Source organism: Chiroxiphia lanceolata, chromosome 21 (genome assembly GCF_009829145.1).
Source record: "Chiroxiphia lanceolata isolate bChiLan1 chromosome 21, bChiLan1.pri, whole genome shotgun sequence".
In the NCBI taxonomy this organism is placed as follows: Eukaryota; Metazoa; Chordata; class Aves; order Passeriformes; family Pipridae; genus Chiroxiphia; species Chiroxiphia lanceolata.
In genome coordinates, this window is record NC_045657.1 from 6,225,318 (window position 1) to 6,244,185 (window position 18,868).

The window sequence follows — 18,868 nt, forward strand, 5'->3', positions numbered from 1 at the left end:
CGGAGGGAGGGGAAGGGATGCGTGTGCAGGACACAGCTCACATGCTGCCATGTCTCCAGACACACCCCCGGAGCACAAGAGGGTTCAGCAAGTGGGACGGGATGGGGCCAGCAGAATTGGCTGCAGAATGCAGCCACAGGCTCCCCGCAGGCTACGGATTGGGAAGCCAGGGCAAGCGGCCGGGATGCTCCCTCCCTTCCTCCGAGCACAGCATCCCACTGCCTCGGTGGGATAAACACCCGCTTCCTGCCCTTAATCAGCTCCAGAGGGGCAGGGGGGAGTCAGAGGGGGAGAAAAAAAAAAAAAATCTCTGGAAAGAAAATCTCATTTCCTGCGACAGAAGAAAAAGATAAAGTCTGGGTTCATTAAAGTGAACTTTACTGGGGAGAGACGGGAAAGAGCCAAACACAATGTCCTTGAAATTTCCTCCGCATGGCTCCGTCCACGAAAACAGGATAAAGCCGCTTCCGCTGTCTCTGCTGGAGTGCACTGGGGGGAGTGGGGCCGGGGGTTCGGTTACAGGCAGTCGAGGTGGGTGCAGACCTGCTGGAAAACCTCCTCCACGGAGCCCTCGGCGTTGAGCTGGGTATGGAGGGGTTAGCTGGGGAGCTCACCCGAGGGCTCTCCCCTGGGAGCAACTGGAGCTCTTCCAAGGATGGATTTTGGCCACGGGTGGAGAGAACGCGGCTAATTTAGGGCAAAGGGGTGCAGGCCATCCTTGGAGGGAGTCTCCATGTTGGGAGTGAGAGGGGTCAAGCCCAACTCAAACAAGCCACGACTGAGTTTTCCCCTTTTCCTCATCATCCCCATCCATCACTTCCCTTCCCCTGGGACCACACGAGCATATCCCTGCTCACCTGGCGGACGATGCCTCTGCTCTTGTAGAAGGCAATGACGGGCTCTGTGGCCTTGTAGTAGGTCTCCAAACGCTTCTTGATGGTCTCCTCGTTGTCGTCCACCCTCCCGCTGGTCTCGCCTCGCTTCAGCAGCCGTTTCACCATCGTGTCCTTCCCCGCATCCACATAGAGCAGCAGCGTGGGGGGGGCAATCTGTGGGCAGAGGGGACACAGTTGTCACCCAGCCAAGTTGGTGGGGTGTGGTCTGGTTTGGTTTGGGGAGATGGTGGTGGTCAGCATGAGGGTCACAGATGTCCCCGTGCCATCCTCTGCCTCCCTCCACTGTTTCGGTGGCCTCCAGAGCCATGCAGATGAAAGGAAAGGGACACTGTGGCCAAGCCCTGGCTCTCTGCCATCGCCATCGTGTCAGCACTGTTGTCACCCTCTGTCAGCTCACGGACACCCTGGTCCCTCCCACTGCACCATGGGCACAGGCTGTTCCCAAGGCAGGGAGCCCTGCTGGCTGGGATGGTGCCCAGTTTAGACCCGGTTGGGATGTGATCTTCATTGGAATGGGAGTCCAGGATGCTGCTGGGTGGAGTCTCTGTGCCAGGACGGTGTGTGGCACGGCACAGCATGGCATGGGACAGCACCAGCCCTCACCTTCTTCTCAAACTCCTCTCCCTGCTTCACCTCGCGGGGGTATCCATCGATAAGGAAGCCCTTGGACACGTCTGCTTTGGCCACCATGGCGTCCCGCAGCATGTCCAGCACCGTGTCCTGGGGAGGGGAGGACAGAGCTGCTGTGGCTGATATAAACAACATGTCCCCCACCCAGGACCCCCGATCCCTCCTGCAAACCCCACCCTGGGGTGGCAGGGCCAGAGATGCCTGAGCCATGAGCATGTAACACCCCTGCAGTCCCACCATGCCCGTGTGGACTCACCAGGGGCACCAGCTCTCCCTTCTCCATGATGGCCTGCAGCTTCTTGCCCCGCTCCGAACCCGAGCTGACCTCAGCCCGCAGCAGGTCCCCCGTGGAGAGGTGGGTGTAGCCATACTTCTGCACAATCTTCTCACACTGCGTCCCCTTCCCCGAGCCAGGGCCACCTGCAAGGCACACACGTCCCCCAAGCCATGGGCGAGGAGAGGGAGGGGTATGTGGCAGCAGCATGGACCCACAGGAGTCCTCAGAGCTTGGTGACGTGGGGCTCAGTGTCCCCAAGGGCAGCACCAGATGGATGGACAGAGCTGCTCCTGGGGTGGGCTGGTGGTTGCAAAGTACTTGGAGGTGGCAGGGGCTGCTGGCAATTGGCATGTGGGCACCACACCCTGGTGGCACCCAGGGCATCACCCCCCCCCCCCATCAGCACCTGGATGTCCCTGTCTCAAGAACACCCAAGGTGTTATCACGACCCTGTCAGCACCCAGGACATCCCTGCCTGATGGCACCCAGGGCATCACCAACCCATCCAGGACCACTCTCCCAGTGGCCTCTGGACACCACCACTCTGGTGGCAATCAGGACATCACCACTGCCTGATGGCACCCAGGACATCAACCCCCAGGGGTTTGTTATCACATCACCCCCCAGAGGTTCACTGCTAGAGATGCTGCCATCCTGTGCCTGGACAGAGGTGCCCTCCTGGTCCCAACACACCCCACTGTGGCCTCAAGGAGCCAAGCCAGAGCCATGGCCACCCCACAGTGCCTGGGAACAGCCCCAGACTCAGCCTCCAGCCCCAGCTTCCCACCCTGGAGGTACAGGGAAAAGGTGTGGGCTGACCCCACCAGTGACAAGACCTGAACACAGACTTACCCACCACGAAGATGATTTTGTGCTGCTTGAGCTTTTCTAGAGGAGAGAAGGGAAAAAAATAGTCAAAAAAAGCCAGAAAGTCCTTCAGTGAGCAAAGTGTCCCCAGGGGGTGCCACATCCAGAGCAGGCGTCCATCCCTGGGGATGGAGGGGACTAATCCCAGGGCCCTGGGGGGGAAGTGGACAGAGAAGCAGCTGCGTGTCCTCATCACCTGGGCAGGTTGGGATGTCTGGACACGTCTGAGCACACAGCCCACGGCACCTCAGGCACAGGGCTGGAATCCCACTGCCACGTGGTGTCCCGGAGGCGTCACTGTCCACGGCTCCATCCCTGCAGGTGGCTTCTCACCCTGGTGGGCTAACGGGGCTGTGGCAGGCTCAGCCTGGCTCGGCCATCTCGAGCACCTGGCATGACCCAGGCAGTCCCTGGTCCCCAGCATCAGTCCCTGGACCTGGTGGCCGACGTGCGGGTGGCACTCACCGCCCTGTCCCCTGCCCAGCGCCCTGGCACAGGGTTCCTCCCACCTGTGGGATCTGTCCCAGCCGTGGCATGGGGCAGTGCCGGGGTGTGACACCATGGCAGGGGGAGGCACAGCTAAATATAAAGTCGAGCTGCTCTGGGGCCTCTTTCCCATCTCCTGATTACAGCTGGGTGAAATTTCAACTCCTCTGGCACCCGGCATTCCCCAGGGCTGGGGATAGAGCCAAGTGGCTGGCGGGGACCAATGGGATGTGGGGCACGTGGGGGGGCTGGAGGAACATGGGGGATGGACAGAAGGGAGGGAGGCAAGGGCACAGGGCAGGGATGGAGGGGATGGATGCAAAGGGGATCAGGGGCTGCCTGTAAGGGGGGCGGATGCAGGGGGGAGGGACAATGGGGATGAGGCGTGGGGGAAAGGGGAATGCAGAGCGGACGGATGCAGGGGGAACCGAGGGGATGGATGCAGGGGGAATGGATGCAGGTTGGACCAAGGGAATGGATACAAAGGGCACAGGGGAATGCAGAGGGGATGGATGCAGGGGGGATTGAGGGGATAGATGCAGGAGGTACTGAGGGGATGGATACGGGGGGATGGATGCAGGGTATACTAGGGGGTTGGATGCAGGGGGGATGGATGCAGGAGGAACTGAAGAGATGGATGCAGGGGAATGGATCACTCACCTGTTGACATTCTGCCGTGTTCCAGGCACAGAAGCACTTAAGGCTGCAAAGGAAGAGCAGGATAAACAACTCAGTACATCAGGGACACACAGCTCACCAAGTGTTTGTGGAGAAAAAGGGTCTCCCTTTTTGGCCATGATGGTGCCCAGCTCCATGGCCCAGACGGGCAGGGTGGGACAGAAGACACAACCCCCGGCTTGACCCTGAAATAGGGAGCTCAGGATTTCTGCTTCCATAGCCATCACTTACCTGGCTTCCAGCAGTCACCCTCCGCATCCGGCTGCGGCGAGGGCTTCCCCATGCCGGGTGACGCGCCGTGACGTGTCCGGCTTCCTCCCCTGCCCTGCCCACATCCCTGTGCCCAGGGTGCTGCCCAACAACAGGAAACCCCTTTGGGATGCCCAGTGCCGCCAGGACACCGAGCGACGGAGGCAGCACCCCCAGCTCCCCATGGGATGGTTTTAGGGACGTGCCCATGGCCTAAGGAGGGGGTTGCAGCACCCCATTGTACCCCCAGGACCTCGGGGGGGTTTGGCCACCCCACCTGCCCACACCCAACCCTGCAGCACCCGACGTGCTTGGCCACGGTGCGTCACCCCAAACCGGCTGGACGGGGTGCAGGGATGGGGCACCCTGTAGCCAGAGGGGCCCGCGGCCGGTGACAGGTCGTGTTACAGCCTCGAAAGGGCAGAGGCTAAGAATGGCCGGGCTGAAAGCGGCACCGGGTCACGTCCCTCCTGCGCTGCGGGAACGAAGCCCCGGGGTGGCCCCTGCGGAGTTTGGGGGGCACAGGACCCCTGGGGCCCTAATTGCAGAGGGCTCTGAGCCCCAGGACCGCTGGCACCAGCCTTGGCGGGGCGATGGGGGGCTGTGGTGATCGTGATGGGGGGTTGCGGGCAGCACTGGCCCTTAGTGCGGTCTCAGGGCCTGATCCGGCGCGGTGCTGGTCCCACGGGAGCAGGGTGAAGGTGATGTGGAGGTGACTGCTCCGGAGGAGATCGGAGGGCGCTGAACCCCTCGGGTCGGGCCTGGGGAGGGGGTTGGGCGGGGGGGTGCAGAGTGGCCTGGGACTCCCCAATCATAGCTATTTGCGGGCTGCATCCCGGGGTGCTCCCACCGATCTCCCCCCACCGCCAGCTCCAACCCACCTTCCCCCATCCCATCGGTATCCAACCCCCCCCGGGGACCCCAGACCCAGGACCGGGCTGCTCCAGCACCGCTGCAGCCCCTCCAGCGCCCCTTGCGCGCCCCCAGCAAAGGCCCCCTGCCCCGTTCCTCTCCCCCCCCCCCCCCCGTGCCCGACCGGTGTCGTGGTGCCCGTCCGGGACCCCCGGGGGTCTGGCACTGACCTGGACCCGCCGCCACCCGCGCCGTGCCCGCGGTACCGCTATTTATAGACCTCGGCGGCGCGCGGGGCACGCCGGGAGCGCGCGGCACCGGCAGCGCGAGCGGGCGGGCGGGGGGACACGGGGGGGACACGGCGGGGACACACCGGGGGGGACAACGGGAATGGCGACGGGACACGGGGGACACGGCGGCCCCTGCGCCCGCCCGCGCACGGAGGAGGATGGGCGGGGGGATGCGGTTAAACCCTGCACGGCCGGGAGTGAGGGTCCCCCCACTGCGGGGGGAGCCCCCACCCTGTTAGTTCTGGGGTCTCCGGGGCTCCCCGCGCCTCCTCCTCCAGCCCCTTCGGAGGGGAGCGCTGTTCTCACCCCTGTTCTGATGTCCCCTCCCCATCCCGTCCTCATATCCCCATCCCCATCTATGTCCCTGATGTCCCCACTCCTGTCCCTAATGTCCCTATTCCTGTCCCCATGCCTAATGTCCCCATCCTCGTCCTCATGTCCCCATTCTTGTCCCTCATGTCCCCACTCCTGTCCCTAATGTCCCCATTCCTGTCCCCATGCCTAATGTCCCCATCCCCATGTCCCCATCCTTGTCCCTAATGTCCTGATATCCCCATCCCATCCCCATGTCCTCATCCCACCCCCATGTCCCCATCCAAGTCCCTAATGTCCTGATATCCCCATCCCATCCCCATGTCCCCATCCCCAGCTGACACCCCCCTACCACCCCCAGGGGGGTTGTGGTGTCCTTGTTAAGAGCTGATTATTGAGAGATGCTTCTGCCTGAATTAAGGTGCAAACAAGACCATATGCTGAAGTCAATAGTAAAGATTTTATTTGGCAATAAAATGTGAGGTAGAGAGATAGAAATTAAACAAAAAAAGGGTGGTAGAGGGAGAGAGACACTCGGAGAGAGAGAGAGATCAAGCAGAATATAGTCACCACCTGGATCCATCAGTGTCCTGCTGGTCCTTCTTCACCCTGGGCTTCTTGATGGCGGGGGTCCTGAGGTCGGTGGGTTTCTGAGTCGGTGGGTTGTGGTCAGTGGTCCTGATCTCCCCCAGACAGAGTTACCTTTTACCCAGTCGGAGCTGTTTTCAGCAAAGTTACTGAGTTGGTTTTCCTTGTGGATTCTTTGTATCCATCATCAGAGATACATTCTTTCAGCTTTGTTTACCACCCTGTAGTCTGAGACACTCGTATCACCTTTATCTTATCTCAGGTTCCCCTCACGGTGGCGTAACTCACAGTCCAAGTTCAAGGCATATTCAGGGCGGTGGGGGGGCTCTGGGGGTCGCAGATGCCATCTGTGCCATAACCTGGGGTGGTCTTTGTTTGACAGGTGATATGCATACGAACAGTTGCCCCACCCCACAGGTTGCCACGGTGGGAACCCTTGTCTGGATACATTACCCAGAATGTTCCAGCCAGACCTGGCCAGGCCTGGAGCCAGCCCCATCCTGCCTCTGCGTTCTGTGCCCATCTCATGGCAAAGCGGCAACAGTGTTTGAGACAGGCATCTGTGATCTCTAAGTCCTTACACTTACCTGCCCTTCCTCCTCTTCTTCTGTGGCTGCAGAGACCCTGGCTCAAGACCCCACGACCTCACGGCAGGTGGCTGGGGGTGAATCAAATTGGGGGGGGTCTCAGCTGCCACCCACGCCGGGGGGGTGGCTCAGAGCTGGAGTCAGCAAGGAACTGGACACGGATCCCACCTGGACACACTTGTCCCTTTCCCACACTCTCCTGAGCACCTAGGGACAGCTCCACTGTGAGCTGGGGGTCTCAAGACCTGCTGTGATGGCACCACCATCAGCCCCAAAAATCCACCTGGAGCCAGGGCCCAAGGCAACAGACTGCAGCAATATTTATTCCTGTACAAACCATTACAAAACACAGGCACCCCGCAGCTTCCCCCAGCACTGAGCCCCGCAAAACCCCAGCCACAGTCAGAGGGAAACCAAGGCACGGAGCCCTGCCAAGGCTCAGCACCCAAACACACCGTATTTAGCTGTTTTCCCCAGATCCACCTCTCCGCTGCTAAGATATTAATAACAAAATCCAGCCCCAGGGTGCCAAGGAGCACCAATACCCCCCACCACCTGCCCACTTCCAATTGTTTATAAGTGGCTACTGCTGGCCCTTCGTTACCACTAATGAGCAGCCCCCGCTTGTTCCTTTGGCCAGGAAACCCAAATACAAACTCTGGGACCAGAAGTGGATAGAAAAAATGCCAAAAACCCCAAAAAGCTCACAAAAATCCCATCATTCAGTTAGAAAAGGTTTTGGCAGTGTGGGGCGCAGCGGTGCTGGGAGGGGCTGGGTGTTTTCGGGATCCTGGGGTAGCAAGGGTGGCAGTGCCACCCTCACGGGGTCCCACCAAAAACTGTGGGGTTCTGCTGAGGGAGGGGTAACTGAGGGCTGGGACTGGGGGGCTCGGCATGGCAGAGGGAGGCTGAGCTCCAAGAGGGGGTCCTTCCACCCAGGGAGTTAGGGGAAACAGTCTCTGCAGTGGCCCCAAAAGTGATGCAACCCCAAACTGAGCAGAGGTGACCCGGCACCCTCTTGTAGGCTCGCAGGGGCTGCAATGTGCCTGGACCAGGGTGGGACAGGATCTCACCCCCATGTCTCCTGTCCATGGCATGGGGACACCACAAACCCTGCATTCACTACCTGGCCCCCCCAAAAACCAGCTCAAAACCCAACACATCCCAGGTGCAACGGGGCCACTGTGCACGACGGGGGCGGTCCTGTGGGAGGCACCCTGTGGCACCCCGGTGCCTGGCTCCCACCGCTCCCAGGGGGATGCAGGGAAACCCCCATCCATCCCAGCTCTAGGGGTCTGCCCGGCAGGTGGGGGGACAGCCCCTAGGGCCAGTTGGGGTGGGAGAAGGTGATGTTGTAGAGGCCGGCCCAGCTGGCGAAGACCCTCTTCTCGGTGATGAAGCGGTGGTGGTTGCCCTTGCGGCTCCGCTCGTTGTGGATGTAGGTCGTGCACTCGTCGGGGCCCTTGGGCTCGTAGTAGTGGTAGGGCAGGCGGCGGGGTGGGGGGTGGTGGCTGTGGTGGGCAAGAAGCATTGTGTGAGCCCCGTGGTGGGGCCAGAGGGCCAGGGTGGGGGCTCAGGGGTCTCCTCACCCGCAGTAGCTGGGTGGCACCATGCCGTAGACGTGGACGGCGTCGCACAGCTCCACCGCGATCACCATGGTGAACCAGCCAGTGCTGAGCCACGAGCGCGACTTCTCCCTGGAGAGGGAAAAAATGGGGTTGGGAAGGATGACAAGGGTAAGGTGATGTGGATAACGGACACCACCAGTGTCCCCGACCTGCCCTGGGGACTCCCAGTTCAGTGCTGCAGCCCATGAAGCAGCTCCAAGAGCCAGCTCTCCTTTGGGGACCTGGAGAAAAGGGGACACTGCATGGGAGGTGACTCCAAGGTACCTGTCCTTTCCTGTCTCCCCCCGAAACAGGTCATCAAACTGCTTCATGCGGCCGGGGGACACGACATAGGCCGTCATGTTGGGGAAGGAGGCACAGACGCGCTGGATGATCTTCAAGAGGCTCTTCTGCATCTTGATAGGGGGCCCCCAGAAGATGAAGATGTTCTCCGGTGTCTTGTTGACAAACTCCTGGGGCCGCTTGAGGACACGGTAGAGGCTGGAGTGGGCCACCACGCGGAAGCTGGTCTTGTTGCCCACGTCAGCCTCATAGCCCGTGGTGGGAGCGTCGTTCATGCGGATGGTGCACTCGGCCCCGTCGATGGCTGTGCCCAGGTGGGTGCCCAGGAGGTGGCTGGAGCTGGTGACAATGACGCACTGGTGGCAGCGGGCAGTCAGGGTCTGGTGAGGACAAGTGCTGTGAGCAGGTGACTTTTGGTGTCACCGTGGACAGGGCATCACTGTCCCCTGCAGAGCCACCGTCCCGCTGGAGGGGACAATTTGGCTGGATGCCAGCAGGGGGACAGACCCTGTGCCCACCACTGAGGCCAAGCCCTGCTGCCCAGGCCGTACCTTGTTCCCACAGACAGGTAGGTACCCACTTTTCACCCCCCACTTCTTGAGGTCGGGGGGCCGGCGGGCTCTGCCCCGCAGGCGGCTGTAGGGGAAGACCTCGCTCCCGTTGCCAGAGCTGTAGATGATCAGCAACATAATCAGGGCAAAGAGGACTCCCAGGGCGGCGGCGCGCTGGCTCTGCGGGCGGGGGGAGAGCGTCAGCTGCTGCCCCCACCCACCCCACGGGTGTCAGCACCCACCCCGCTCCCATGGCACCTCCAGCAGGATGCTTTGTGTCCCCAGGGAGGTCCCTGGGGTGGTTCCCTGGCACTCACCGCGTTGCCAGTCATGTCTTTGTGCTGGTCTCAGCGCACGGTGGTCGCCGGTGTCCTGTGAGCACCTGCAAGGCACGTGGTCACCCCCAGCACCGGCCCATGGGGATACAATACTGATCCGGTGGGGATATGGGAGGAGCTGTATGTGGAATGAGTTCCCAGGTCTCCTCCCTCTGAAGGGGAAGATAAACCCCTGAAATCGATTCAGGGAAGGGAAATGCTGTGGGCATAGGTCAGGCAGGCTCTGGGGTGCGGATAAGCCATGGCTTCTGCTGGCAGGATCCCTGTCTTGGGCTGGGCTCCAGGGAGGATTATCCTCTGCTGGTGGGCCTGAAACCGCTCAAACCACAGGGAGGGTCAACCTGCTGCTCGTGCAGTGAAATCCCATTAAAACAACAGCCGTGGAGGCTTGGATCAGGAGGGCACGGACGGAAGTGAGACCTGCCCAACTCAGTGCATGCACAGGCTCGAATCCAGCAGAGCTGCCCAGGGCCGAGGTGTGTGGGGTGAACCCCAGAGCACCTCAGGGACCCTCTCTAATCTCCACTAGAAATGGTCTGACCCAGTTTACTTTTGTGAGCCCTGGGCAGTAAGTCCCAGCCGCTCCTGGAGCGCTTGGAGCCAAGTGGAAATTAAAAAACCCTGAAGCCTCTTTACTAATTGCACTGGAACGAAAATTATGCAACAGCCTGGGATCAACGCCTCGGGGGAGCTGAGACCTCGAAGGGCTCTCAGGGCCGGTACCGGTGCCCGGGAAGGTGCCAGCCTGCCCGGTGAGCCCAGGCCATGTGATGCTGGGGGCGATGCTGGGGGGGCTTCCCCGTGCGGGGGCTGGGGAGGCTGTGGGACCCCCACTCCCGGACCGCACTTCTCTCCCTCTATAACTCTGGGGCCATGGGGGACGCCTCGGAGGGGACCGCACGGTGGGACCCCTCGGCCTTACCTGGCAGGGGCTCTCATGGGGGGTCCGTCACCTCCTGCGCCCCGCGGGCGGCGGGGGCTGCCCGGCCCCTCCGGCGGGCTCGGCCATGGCGGGGCCCGGGGCTCACATCGCCGCTCTGCGGGAAAGGGCTGCTCCAGACCCGACCCCCTTCCCCCGCCGGGGGTCCCCCAGCCCCGGATGCGAACCCCGAGGGTCCCTCAGCCCCGGATGCGAATTCCCCCCCGTTCCCCAGGAAGGGGAAAACCCGCCCGGCCCTGGGCGCGAACCTCCCGCCGCTCCCACGTCCGAGTCCTCCCCCTCCTCGGGGTGCAGCTCCCCCGTCCCCGGCAGCGGCGACACGGCAGGAACCGGACCCTTCCCACCCCTCCATCCCCCGCGCACCGGTCCCGGGGCGGGGGTCGCTCCCCCGCCGGACACGGCGAATTCCGCCCCTGCACCGGCTGAACGGGCCCGGAGGGGACGCGCGGGGTGCACCGACCGCTCCGCCCGCCCCGCAGTGCGCTGCGATACCGCTGCCGGTACCGATATCGATATCGCCGCCGATAACGATATCGCCGCTGCTGCCTCCCAGGCCGGGTCCTAGCGCCGCCTTCCCGCGATGGGGGCGCCGCCGGGTCCTAGTGCCGCCCTCCCGGGATAGGGAGAGCCACGGGGTCCTAGTGCCGCCCTCCCGGGATAAGGGAGAGCCACAGGGTCCTAGTGCCGCCCTCCCGGGATAGGGAGAGCCACGGGGTCCTAGTGCCGCCCTCCCGGGATAGGGACTGCCCGGGGATGCCAGTGCCGCCCTCCCCGCTCCGGACCCCGACAGGGCAGGCCGGGGATGCCCCCTTGCCCTGCCCGTCCCCGGTGCGAGGATGGGGCCAGCCCTGCCCGGCAGCGCCAGGAGCAGCTCGCGGCGCCTGACCCAGCACATTGCTGGAATGCCGCGGCCTCCCCCGCGCTGGCTGGGCAGAGCAGGACCCCTCTCTCAGGGGTTTCGTGGGGCAGGGAAGGAGCTCCACCGCTGGCACGTGCATCCCTGGTGCCTGTCCAGGGGGATTCTGGCTCTGCTGTGCCAGTGATGCCCTGCCCTGCATGGGGCTGTGACAACTGAGGTATGAGGAAAAGCTGTAGCAGCTGGGGTATGAGGAAAACAGCTCCACGGGCTCCTCTGCTACACTCCCCGTGAGAAACTGCCCTGGCAGCATTTCCAGAAGTTCCCAGACCATTCGCTCCTCATGGCACCCCAACATCTCTGCCTCTCCTCTCTCCCCTGGCCCCCTAGACCTGTGGCACTTATGAGTTCAAAAAGCTGCTATGAGTTCAGGGCCACAAAAGTGCCTGTGGCATGTCCCATCTCTCCAGGGACAAGGGAGCTGGCAGTGTCCTGCCTGCAGCCCAGCAGCTCTGAGCCCTGTGAGGCCAAGGATCAGCCCAGACCCAGCACCCATCCTGTGGAGATGCAGCTGCTGGTTCCCAAATAACCTCGACTGCTTTCAGCACCCTCTTCCATGCTCAGGCTCAGCTCTACACCCTCGTCACCTCCCCCTTATTTATAGCCTGGCAGTGGAGCTGGGCACCAGCAGCCCTGTGATCAGCTGTTGTCTCCCCTGTCCCCATGTTCCGCAGCCACAACGGGGCACAAGATGGGGCACCACTGAATTAAAAACACTTTTAATCGCCACATTTGCTTTGGTCTGAATCCAAGGGCACTTGTGACAAGGCAATTCGGAGTCCCCAGGGCATATGTGGCTCGAGGGCTTCACAGCTGGAGGGATGCAGGGGGCTCCAGGGACCTGCCCAGGCACTGAGCAGCAGAAGGCAGCAGGATGAGGGAGCCTGAATCCAGCTCCCTGCACTGGGTTTCAGGGCACAAGTGGGACAAGGACCATAGCAGAGCTTCACCCCTGAGAGAGGCATCACTTTGTGGCCCTGGCAGAGTTGAGCTCTCCTGCCCCTTGTCCTGCTGGAGCCCAGCAGGGTGAGCGTGTAATCCTGCATTAAATATTCTTCCTAGAAAAGTGGGTGGAAAACCTTCATGGTCATCCTGGGTCCATATAGGCAGACGTCCAGAGCTGACGGGGCTCCACAGGTCCAGCTCACACCCCATGCCCCGACATGGGGGGTCCCAGCCCACCCACCAGCTGGGAGAACAGGCCCTGCTGCTGCAGAGGTGGAGGCTCCCTGCTCCAGGGCTTGGCAAAAGGCATTCAACTGTGGCACTGGCAGAGCCAAGACACGCTGGTGCAGGATGAGAACTGCCCCGCCGCCGGGGTCCCTGCTGCCTCACCTCATGGCTGGCGCCCTACCCGCCCGCCCAGGATGGGTGGGTGAAGACTATGTTCCTCCTCTTGGCCCAGCGGGAGAAGATGGCCTTCTCAGTGATGAAGCGGTGCCCGGCGCGCCGGGCGCGCTCGTGCATCAGGTACATCTTGCACTCGTCCAGCCGGCCCTTCTCGAAGTAGTGGTATGGCACACTCGAGTGGTTCTTCTCCCTGGCAGGAGGGCATGGGGTGGGTGTGGGACTTGGGGGGACACCAGACCACCCCCTGCCTGCCCCCGCAGCCCCCCACGCACCTGCAGTAGCTGTCGCTGACCATGCCGAAGACACGGATCTGCTCACACAGCTCCATGGCCAGGATCATGGTGAACCAGCCCGTGCTCAGGAAGGAGCCGGATTTCATCCTGTGAAGAACCGTGGCTGCGCTGGAGCGGGTGGCACAGTGCTGCCAGCCTGGCTGGGCTATGGGTGCCCAGTGTGGGGGGAACGGGTGCCACCCCAGGGGAACCGATGGGGCCCCTCAGGAGCCAGTGGTACCTGTTCTTCCCTGTCTCGTTCTGGAAGATGTTGTCACAGTATGTCATCTTCTCCTCAGTCAGGGTGTAGATCTGCAGCCGAGGGTATGTCTGTGTCACCTTCAGCAGTGCCTGGTAGGTTGAGCCCATCTTCTCCCTGTTCAACTTCTTTGCTGGCCCCCAGATGATGTAGAGGGTCTCCTGGGACTGCTGGAAGAAGTAGGGCTGGTTCCTCAGCAGCAGCGGGACGCTGGTGTGCGAGACCACCCGGATGGTGTTCCGTGCCCCCACATCCTCCTCGTAGCCGGCGGTGGGGGCGTGGTTCATGCGGAGGACACATTCTTGCCCATCGATGGCCTGTCCCAGGTGAGAGCCCAGCATCTGCCCCGAGCTGGACACGACAGCACAGTGGCGGCACAGCGCTCGCTCCAGCGGCTGTGGGGAGATGCACCGTCAGCTCCCCCTTCCCTCCCGCAGCGGCTGGACACACCACAGCCCCCGTCTGCCCTTCCCTAAGGAAGGGGAAACTGAGGCACAGGTGGGTCAAGCTGCCCCAGCGCTGCCCCATCCCCGCGCACCTTCCCGTCGGGAACGCGGCTGTATCCCTGGAAGCTGCGGAGGGTGGATGCCGCGGGGCTGCCCTGCAGCCCCGGGGCCTGGCAGCAGGGCTGCGGGCGGGCGAGGGAGGACAGCAGGATGTACAGCACCGCCACCACCGCCGCGCACACCAGCGTGAGGAAGAGCCGGACCTGGAAGCACAGCGGGGAGGTTTCTCCGGGCCTGGCCACGTGCACCAGCCCCGCGTCGGATGCCGGTGGCCCCGCGGCCATGAGGGGGGCAGCCCCTCGGAGGGGGTGCCGGGCCCGACTCGCTTCCTGCAGCGGCGATGCCCGCACACCCCACGGGCTCCGCGCCGCCCACGGGCTCCGGCAGCTGCGGGCTCAGCCCCCCACCTCAGCATCGCTTTCGGGGCGAGCGGCCGCCCGGATGCTGGGGGAGTTGCACCGGCCCCTCGTCCCCCGTCCCTGCGGGTACTCACCAGCGTCTTCATCCTCGAGGGGTTGGCGGGTCACCGGGCAGGGTCCGGGGGTCTCCCGGAGGGTGGGGGCTCGCACCCTGCATGTGGAGCGGGCTCAGCAGCGGTATCCCCGGGGGGGAAGATCCCCGGGGGAATCCACCTCCACCCTGTCCCCCAACGCCCCTGTGTCCTCCCCATTCCTCGTGCCGGGACCCCCCTGGGGCCGAAACCGGGACCCTCCCACGCACCCTCATGCGCCGGATCCCCCCAGTTCTCCAGTTCCTCCCGGGCCTCCGCGGGTGCCGCCCCGCCGGGCAGGGCTCTGGGCCGGGACGTCCCCCCACAGCGGCGCCCCCGGTGCGGGCCCCACTCACCGCGCCGGGACCCCCCACGGACGCCGCCGGCGGGTCCCGCATCCCGGCCGGGCGGGGACCGGGTCTGGGGCTGGCGGGCCGCGGCGGGGCGGAGCCGAGCGGGCACTGCCGGGGCCGGGACCGGCACCGGGACCGCCCCCGCCCGCCCCGCCCCGCGGCCCGGCTGCTCCGGGGATGCGCCCACCGGGTACCCCGGTACTGACCCCCGCCTCTCCTTACCGTGTGCCCCCGGACCGCCCCCCCCCCCATGTCTCTGCCCCCACTCCTGCTCTGCCCTCTCAGGCTCCGCTCCCGCCCGGGGGTCTCTGCAGCCCCCCGGTCCCCAGCTCCTCTCTCAGCTCCGTGCACCACCAGCTCTCAACCACGCCGGACTCTGGTGAGCCCAGGGAGCACAAGGATCCGGAATAGCTCAGGAGCGGGGCCGAGGCGGGTGACCCCTCGGTGCCCCGGGCCCCATCTGATGGCCCTGGGGGCCACCTGTCACCTACAGCCCCTCTTGCCACGGTCAAACCACACAGTACCCAAGAGATGTGTCCCCAGAGCAAGTCGCAGCCAGGCCAGGATGGGACACTGGGCTTTAATTTCTCCCACTGCTGATAAAGAAACATGAGATGTAACCTTGAAACCGCTCCTGACTCTGTCCTGCACAGGCCTGGACTGGGAGGAAGAAAGGACACTGACAGGGACACCACAGGGCTTCTGCACAGGAAGCAGTGCCAGGGGGAGGAGACATGTGGAGCTCTTTAGTCACCACTGAATTCTTCCCCCTTTTGCCTCCCCCTGCCCCAGGCCAAACCCACCCAAGCCCCCCCTGCCAATGGGTGAGGGGCTGGGAAGGACAATGAGGTTCCTCATCAGGAAGAGCAGCAAAGGAGAATGAAGGGATGAGGACTCGGCCTCAGGGAGGCAAGAGCAACAGCCTGGCACAGCCAGGTAGCCTCTGCAAGAGCTGGAAACAAACCTCCAGCCAGAGCCTCACCTGAGAACCACCCAGTGACTCCTGCAGCCAGGTTCAGCCCAAGACTTGTGGCACCCCAGCCACTGGCATCACCCCCTGGCAGGATGGGAGACAGGATACGCTGCTCTCTAGAAATTCCTAGTACACGCAAGAAGGGTCAGAGCACCCCAAACCTGCTCCCAGCACAAGGCTGGGTACACCTGGCCTGGCCTGGGCCAGCTTCTCTCTGGTGTTTCCCTGCCTGACCCCACCAGCAGGGCCTTACCAGCAGGGTGTCGGGCACTGCCAGGGCCATGCAGTTGAACCCATCCTGTGGCATCCCTTGGCACGGGCAGAGGACAGGGACTAAGACCTTGCAGACCTTTATTGAGGGTGATCCTGCTCGCTGTGGTCCAGAGGAGCTGCCAGGGGAGGAAATCACACGGGGGAAGGATGGTGCCACCATACCTGCCTGCTCATCCCCATCCCCATATGGAGCCTTGTCCAGGGCAGGAACACAGCCAGCACTGATAGCTGTGATGGGAACTACACCCAAACAATTCCCTGTGATCCAGGACATCTCCTTGCCACCCTCTCAGCCAGGTGACTGCAGGAGGGGATGCACAGGGCAGTGCTGTCCCTGCATCCTCTGCACACCCGGCCTCACGGGGGTCCCTCTTCTGAAAGGCAAGAGCCCCCAGCACCATGATTAGCCCTGCCAGAAGCAAATGGAGAATGCAAACGTGCCCTTCCCAAGCCCAAAGTCTCATTTCTTTCCTCTCAAATTTGAATCCAAAAACCCCCACGAACTGTATGTAAACGTTTAAAAAATCCGAGAAGGAACAAACTACTGGGCAGGGCCAGAGCAGAGGGGAAGGAGTGTCCAGAGGCTGGGCAGGGCAGCCCCAACTGTGGAGCAGGTCCCTCAGCAGGGCTCTGGTCCCTCTCTTGATGAGCTTTGGATGAGTCCTGCTTCCCTTTGGTCAGTAAGTTGTAAACTACAGGTGGTTTAGTCTCTGCTGGAAGGAACGTGGGAGCAGCTTGGGTGCCCTGGAGGAGGGGTCTGCCCAGAGCTGCAGGAAAAGTCTTTTCCTGGCTACGATGCCACAGGGTGGGCACCTTCTCCTCATCTCAGCTGGGCCTTCAGTCCGATTTCTTGGCAGCTTTCCTGCTCTTCCACATCACGATCATTATAAAAACACCTGCCATGAGAGAGAGAGAACAGATTCAGTCAGAAAACTTGTAGTTCCAGGCACTTCTGGTAGTGAGAAACAGAGCCTCAGCTGAGAGAGCAAGAAAATTCCACTGTCCAGAGGTTCAAACAGCCAAAGTCACACACAAACACACCCCTGAGTCCTTGTGCCAGGCTAAGCTGTGGCAGCAGCCAGAGTGTCACGAGTGTCACACATTAGCTAAGCCCCAAGCAACCCTCTTCTCTCTTCCTAATTTAGAAGTTTCTAATTAGAACAGAAATAACTCTCACCTATAAATAGCACCAGCAGCAGCCCAGCCACCACGGGGATGATAACTGCGTATTCACGGGGCAGGAAGTACTGGTGGATCCCATGGTTGCTGTCAATGAAGGGCTGCAGGGACAGAGAGGGCAGTCAGCAGGTGGGCACAACACCAGGGTACGCCCCCAGCACCTGCAACCTCGAGAGTTTGGGAGCAGGACGGAAATATCAGTGTGAGGTGGCTAAAAACAGAGTGTCCCAACCCACACGTGGCTCTGTCAGCGCTGTAGGGGCTGCAGTGGGCGGGCAGCAAAGGCTTTGGTGTTCAGAGGACAACGAGGCAGGGCTATCGGAGCTGGCACAGGGGGTCCCACGGCCCCGGGGGTTCGGGATGGGCACAGCTGCTGATGCAGAGCACAGCAAATCCCCCGTCCCTCTGCCCTGCAGAAGGGAACAGCTGACAATGGCTCTGCTCCGTGGTGATCCCGCCAGGATCCATCAGTGGAAGGCTCTGGACACTAGAGAGCAGTGTGAGGATTCCCACATAGCAGTGAACGCATCTACAGCTCCGGGACTGCCGGGAGCAGCTCCAGGACTGCTGGGAGCACCGACAGGGTTCCAGGACTGCCAGGAACACCGACATGGCTCCAGGACTGCCAGGAGCACTGACACGGCTCCAGGACTGCCAGGAACACCGACACGGCTCCAGGACTGCCAGGAACACCGACACGGCTCCAGGACTGCCAGGAACACCGACATGGCTCCAGGACTGCCAGGAACACCGACATGGCTCCAGGACTGCCAGGAACACCGACATGGCTCCAGGACTGCCAGGAGCACTGACACGGCTCCAGGCCAGGGAACCACCTGAGTGTGGAGTGACCGTGTTATAAAGTCCAGAGGAGACCCGTACCAGCACGATGATCCAGAGGGTGTAGTAAACAAACAGGACGAGGCTGAAGGCGACCAAGCCAAACCCAACCAGCTGGTCCGTCGCTGTGGCCTGCGACGGGAGAGAGGGAGTTAGAGTGGGATCGGCACGGCAGCGCCTGTGCAGGAGCCGCCGACCTTTGTTATGTCACCGGGGGGCCGGGACACCTCGGGGCCGGGACAACCTGCGACCGGGACACCGAGGGGATGGGACATCCAGGGGATGGGACACCGTGGGTCCGAGGCCGCTGCGGTGGGACAACCTAGCGGGGGCTGCAGGGGCCGCCTGGCCCCTGTAACTGGGAGTCTCCCAAGCCAGCTCACATCCCGCATCCCCGTCCCGGGCCACCCAAGCACCGACCCCGCCGGCCTCGGGAGGCGGCCGGGCCCGGGCTCTCCGCGGGGGCGGCAGCCATGGGGACCCCGCGCGGGCTCCCGGCCGCGAATCAGCTCAAGCCTCCCGTGGTCCCGCGCCGAGCAGGGAGGGTGTGGGCGCGGGAGGAGCCCCGGGTGCGGGCGGAGGAGCCCCGGGGTGCCGGTCCCCCCTCGCGCCGCCGCGGCCCTGCCCGCACTCACCATGGCGCCCCGGCCGCTCCCTGCCGGCACCGCCCCTTCCGGAGCGCCCACCAATCAGCGCGCGGTCCGACAGCCCCGCCCGTCCCACGCCCGGCGGCGACCAATCAGCGGGTGCGGCTGGGGGCGCGCGGCGCTGGGCGGGGCGTGTGGGAGGCCCCGCCCCCGCCTCCATCACCCCCCAAATCCAGGGAACGCCCCCAAATCCAGGGAATTCAGGGATTATTCGGGCTCGGTGCCGCGCTGGGGGCTCTGCCCGCCCCGAGCCTGGCAGGGGGGTAACGCCTGATGGGCCGGCAGCGCTCCCGCCTTCCCTGTCCCTCCTGCGCGACTCAGATCCCTTCCACAGCTCCGAGCTCCCGGTGCCAGGGGAT

General features: G+C 63.1%; 4 protein-coding genes across 10 annotated transcripts; all 4 read right to left on the reverse strand.

The window, feature by feature from the left end:
* Nucleotides 1–355: 355 nt before the first annotated feature.
* Nucleotides 356–5,221, reverse strand: AK1 (adenylate kinase 1). The gene is made up of 7 exons (XM_032708481.1): nucleotides 5,166–5,221; nucleotides 3,817–3,859; nucleotides 2,656–2,691; nucleotides 1,783–1,946; nucleotides 1,500–1,616; nucleotides 858–1,049; nucleotides 356–582 (listed from the first exon to the last, which is right to left on the reverse strand). The coding sequence occupies exons 2-7, from the start codon at nucleotides 3,824–3,826 to the stop codon at nucleotides 517–519; spliced, it is 585 nt and encodes a 194-aa protein (XP_032564372.1). The 5' UTR covers nucleotides 3,827–3,859; nucleotides 5,166–5,221; the 3' UTR covers nucleotides 356–516.
* A 1,787-nt stretch (nucleotides 5,222–7,008) lies between these two features.
* On the reverse strand, nucleotides 7,009–11,038 carry ST6GALNAC6 (ST6 N-acetylgalactosaminide alpha-2,6-sialyltransferase 6). Of its 7 annotated transcripts, none has more exons than XM_032708488.1 (7): nucleotides 10,956–11,038; nucleotides 10,434–10,548; nucleotides 9,491–9,555; nucleotides 9,174–9,353; nucleotides 8,605–9,002; nucleotides 8,302–8,409; nucleotides 7,009–8,223 (listed from the first exon to the last, which is right to left on the reverse strand). In XM_032708488.1, exons 3-7 carry the CDS (start codon nucleotides 9,503–9,505, stop codon nucleotides 8,034–8,036), a joined length of 891 nt encoding a protein of 296 aa, XP_032564379.1. In that variant the 5' UTR covers nucleotides 9,506–9,555; nucleotides 10,434–10,548; nucleotides 10,956–11,038; the 3' UTR covers nucleotides 7,009–8,033. The 7 variants fall into 7 exon arrangements, with proteins under 7 accessions (XP_032564379.1, XP_032564374.1, XP_032564377.1 ...); XM_032708483.1 differs by having other exon boundaries at nucleotides 9,491–9,820; XM_032708486.1 differs by having other exon boundaries at nucleotides 10,815–11,012.
* Nucleotides 11,039–12,070: 1,032 nt separating this feature from the next.
* Nucleotides 12,071–14,672, reverse strand: ST6GALNAC4 (ST6 N-acetylgalactosaminide alpha-2,6-sialyltransferase 4). The gene is made up of 6 exons (XM_032708272.1): nucleotides 14,601–14,672; nucleotides 14,248–14,324; nucleotides 13,787–13,957; nucleotides 13,231–13,643; nucleotides 12,990–13,097; nucleotides 12,071–12,907 (listed from the first exon to the last, which is right to left on the reverse strand). Exons 2-6 carry the CDS (start codon nucleotides 14,257–14,259, stop codon nucleotides 12,718–12,720), a joined length of 894 nt encoding a protein of 297 aa, XP_032564163.1. The 5' UTR covers nucleotides 14,260–14,324; nucleotides 14,601–14,672; the 3' UTR covers nucleotides 12,071–12,717.
* Nucleotides 14,673–15,904: 1,232 nt separating this feature from the next.
* DPM2 (dolichyl-phosphate mannosyltransferase subunit 2, regulatory) lies at nucleotides 15,905–18,583 on the reverse strand. The gene is made up of 4 exons (XM_032708274.1): nucleotides 18,498–18,583; nucleotides 17,905–17,994; nucleotides 17,021–17,123; nucleotides 15,905–16,739 (listed from the first exon to the last, which is right to left on the reverse strand). The coding sequence occupies exons 1-4, from the start codon at nucleotides 18,498–18,500 to the stop codon at nucleotides 16,681–16,683; spliced, it is 255 nt and encodes an 84-aa protein (XP_032564165.1). The 5' UTR covers nucleotides 18,501–18,583; the 3' UTR covers nucleotides 15,905–16,680.
* Between the last annotated feature and the right edge of the window lie 285 nt (nucleotides 18,584–18,868).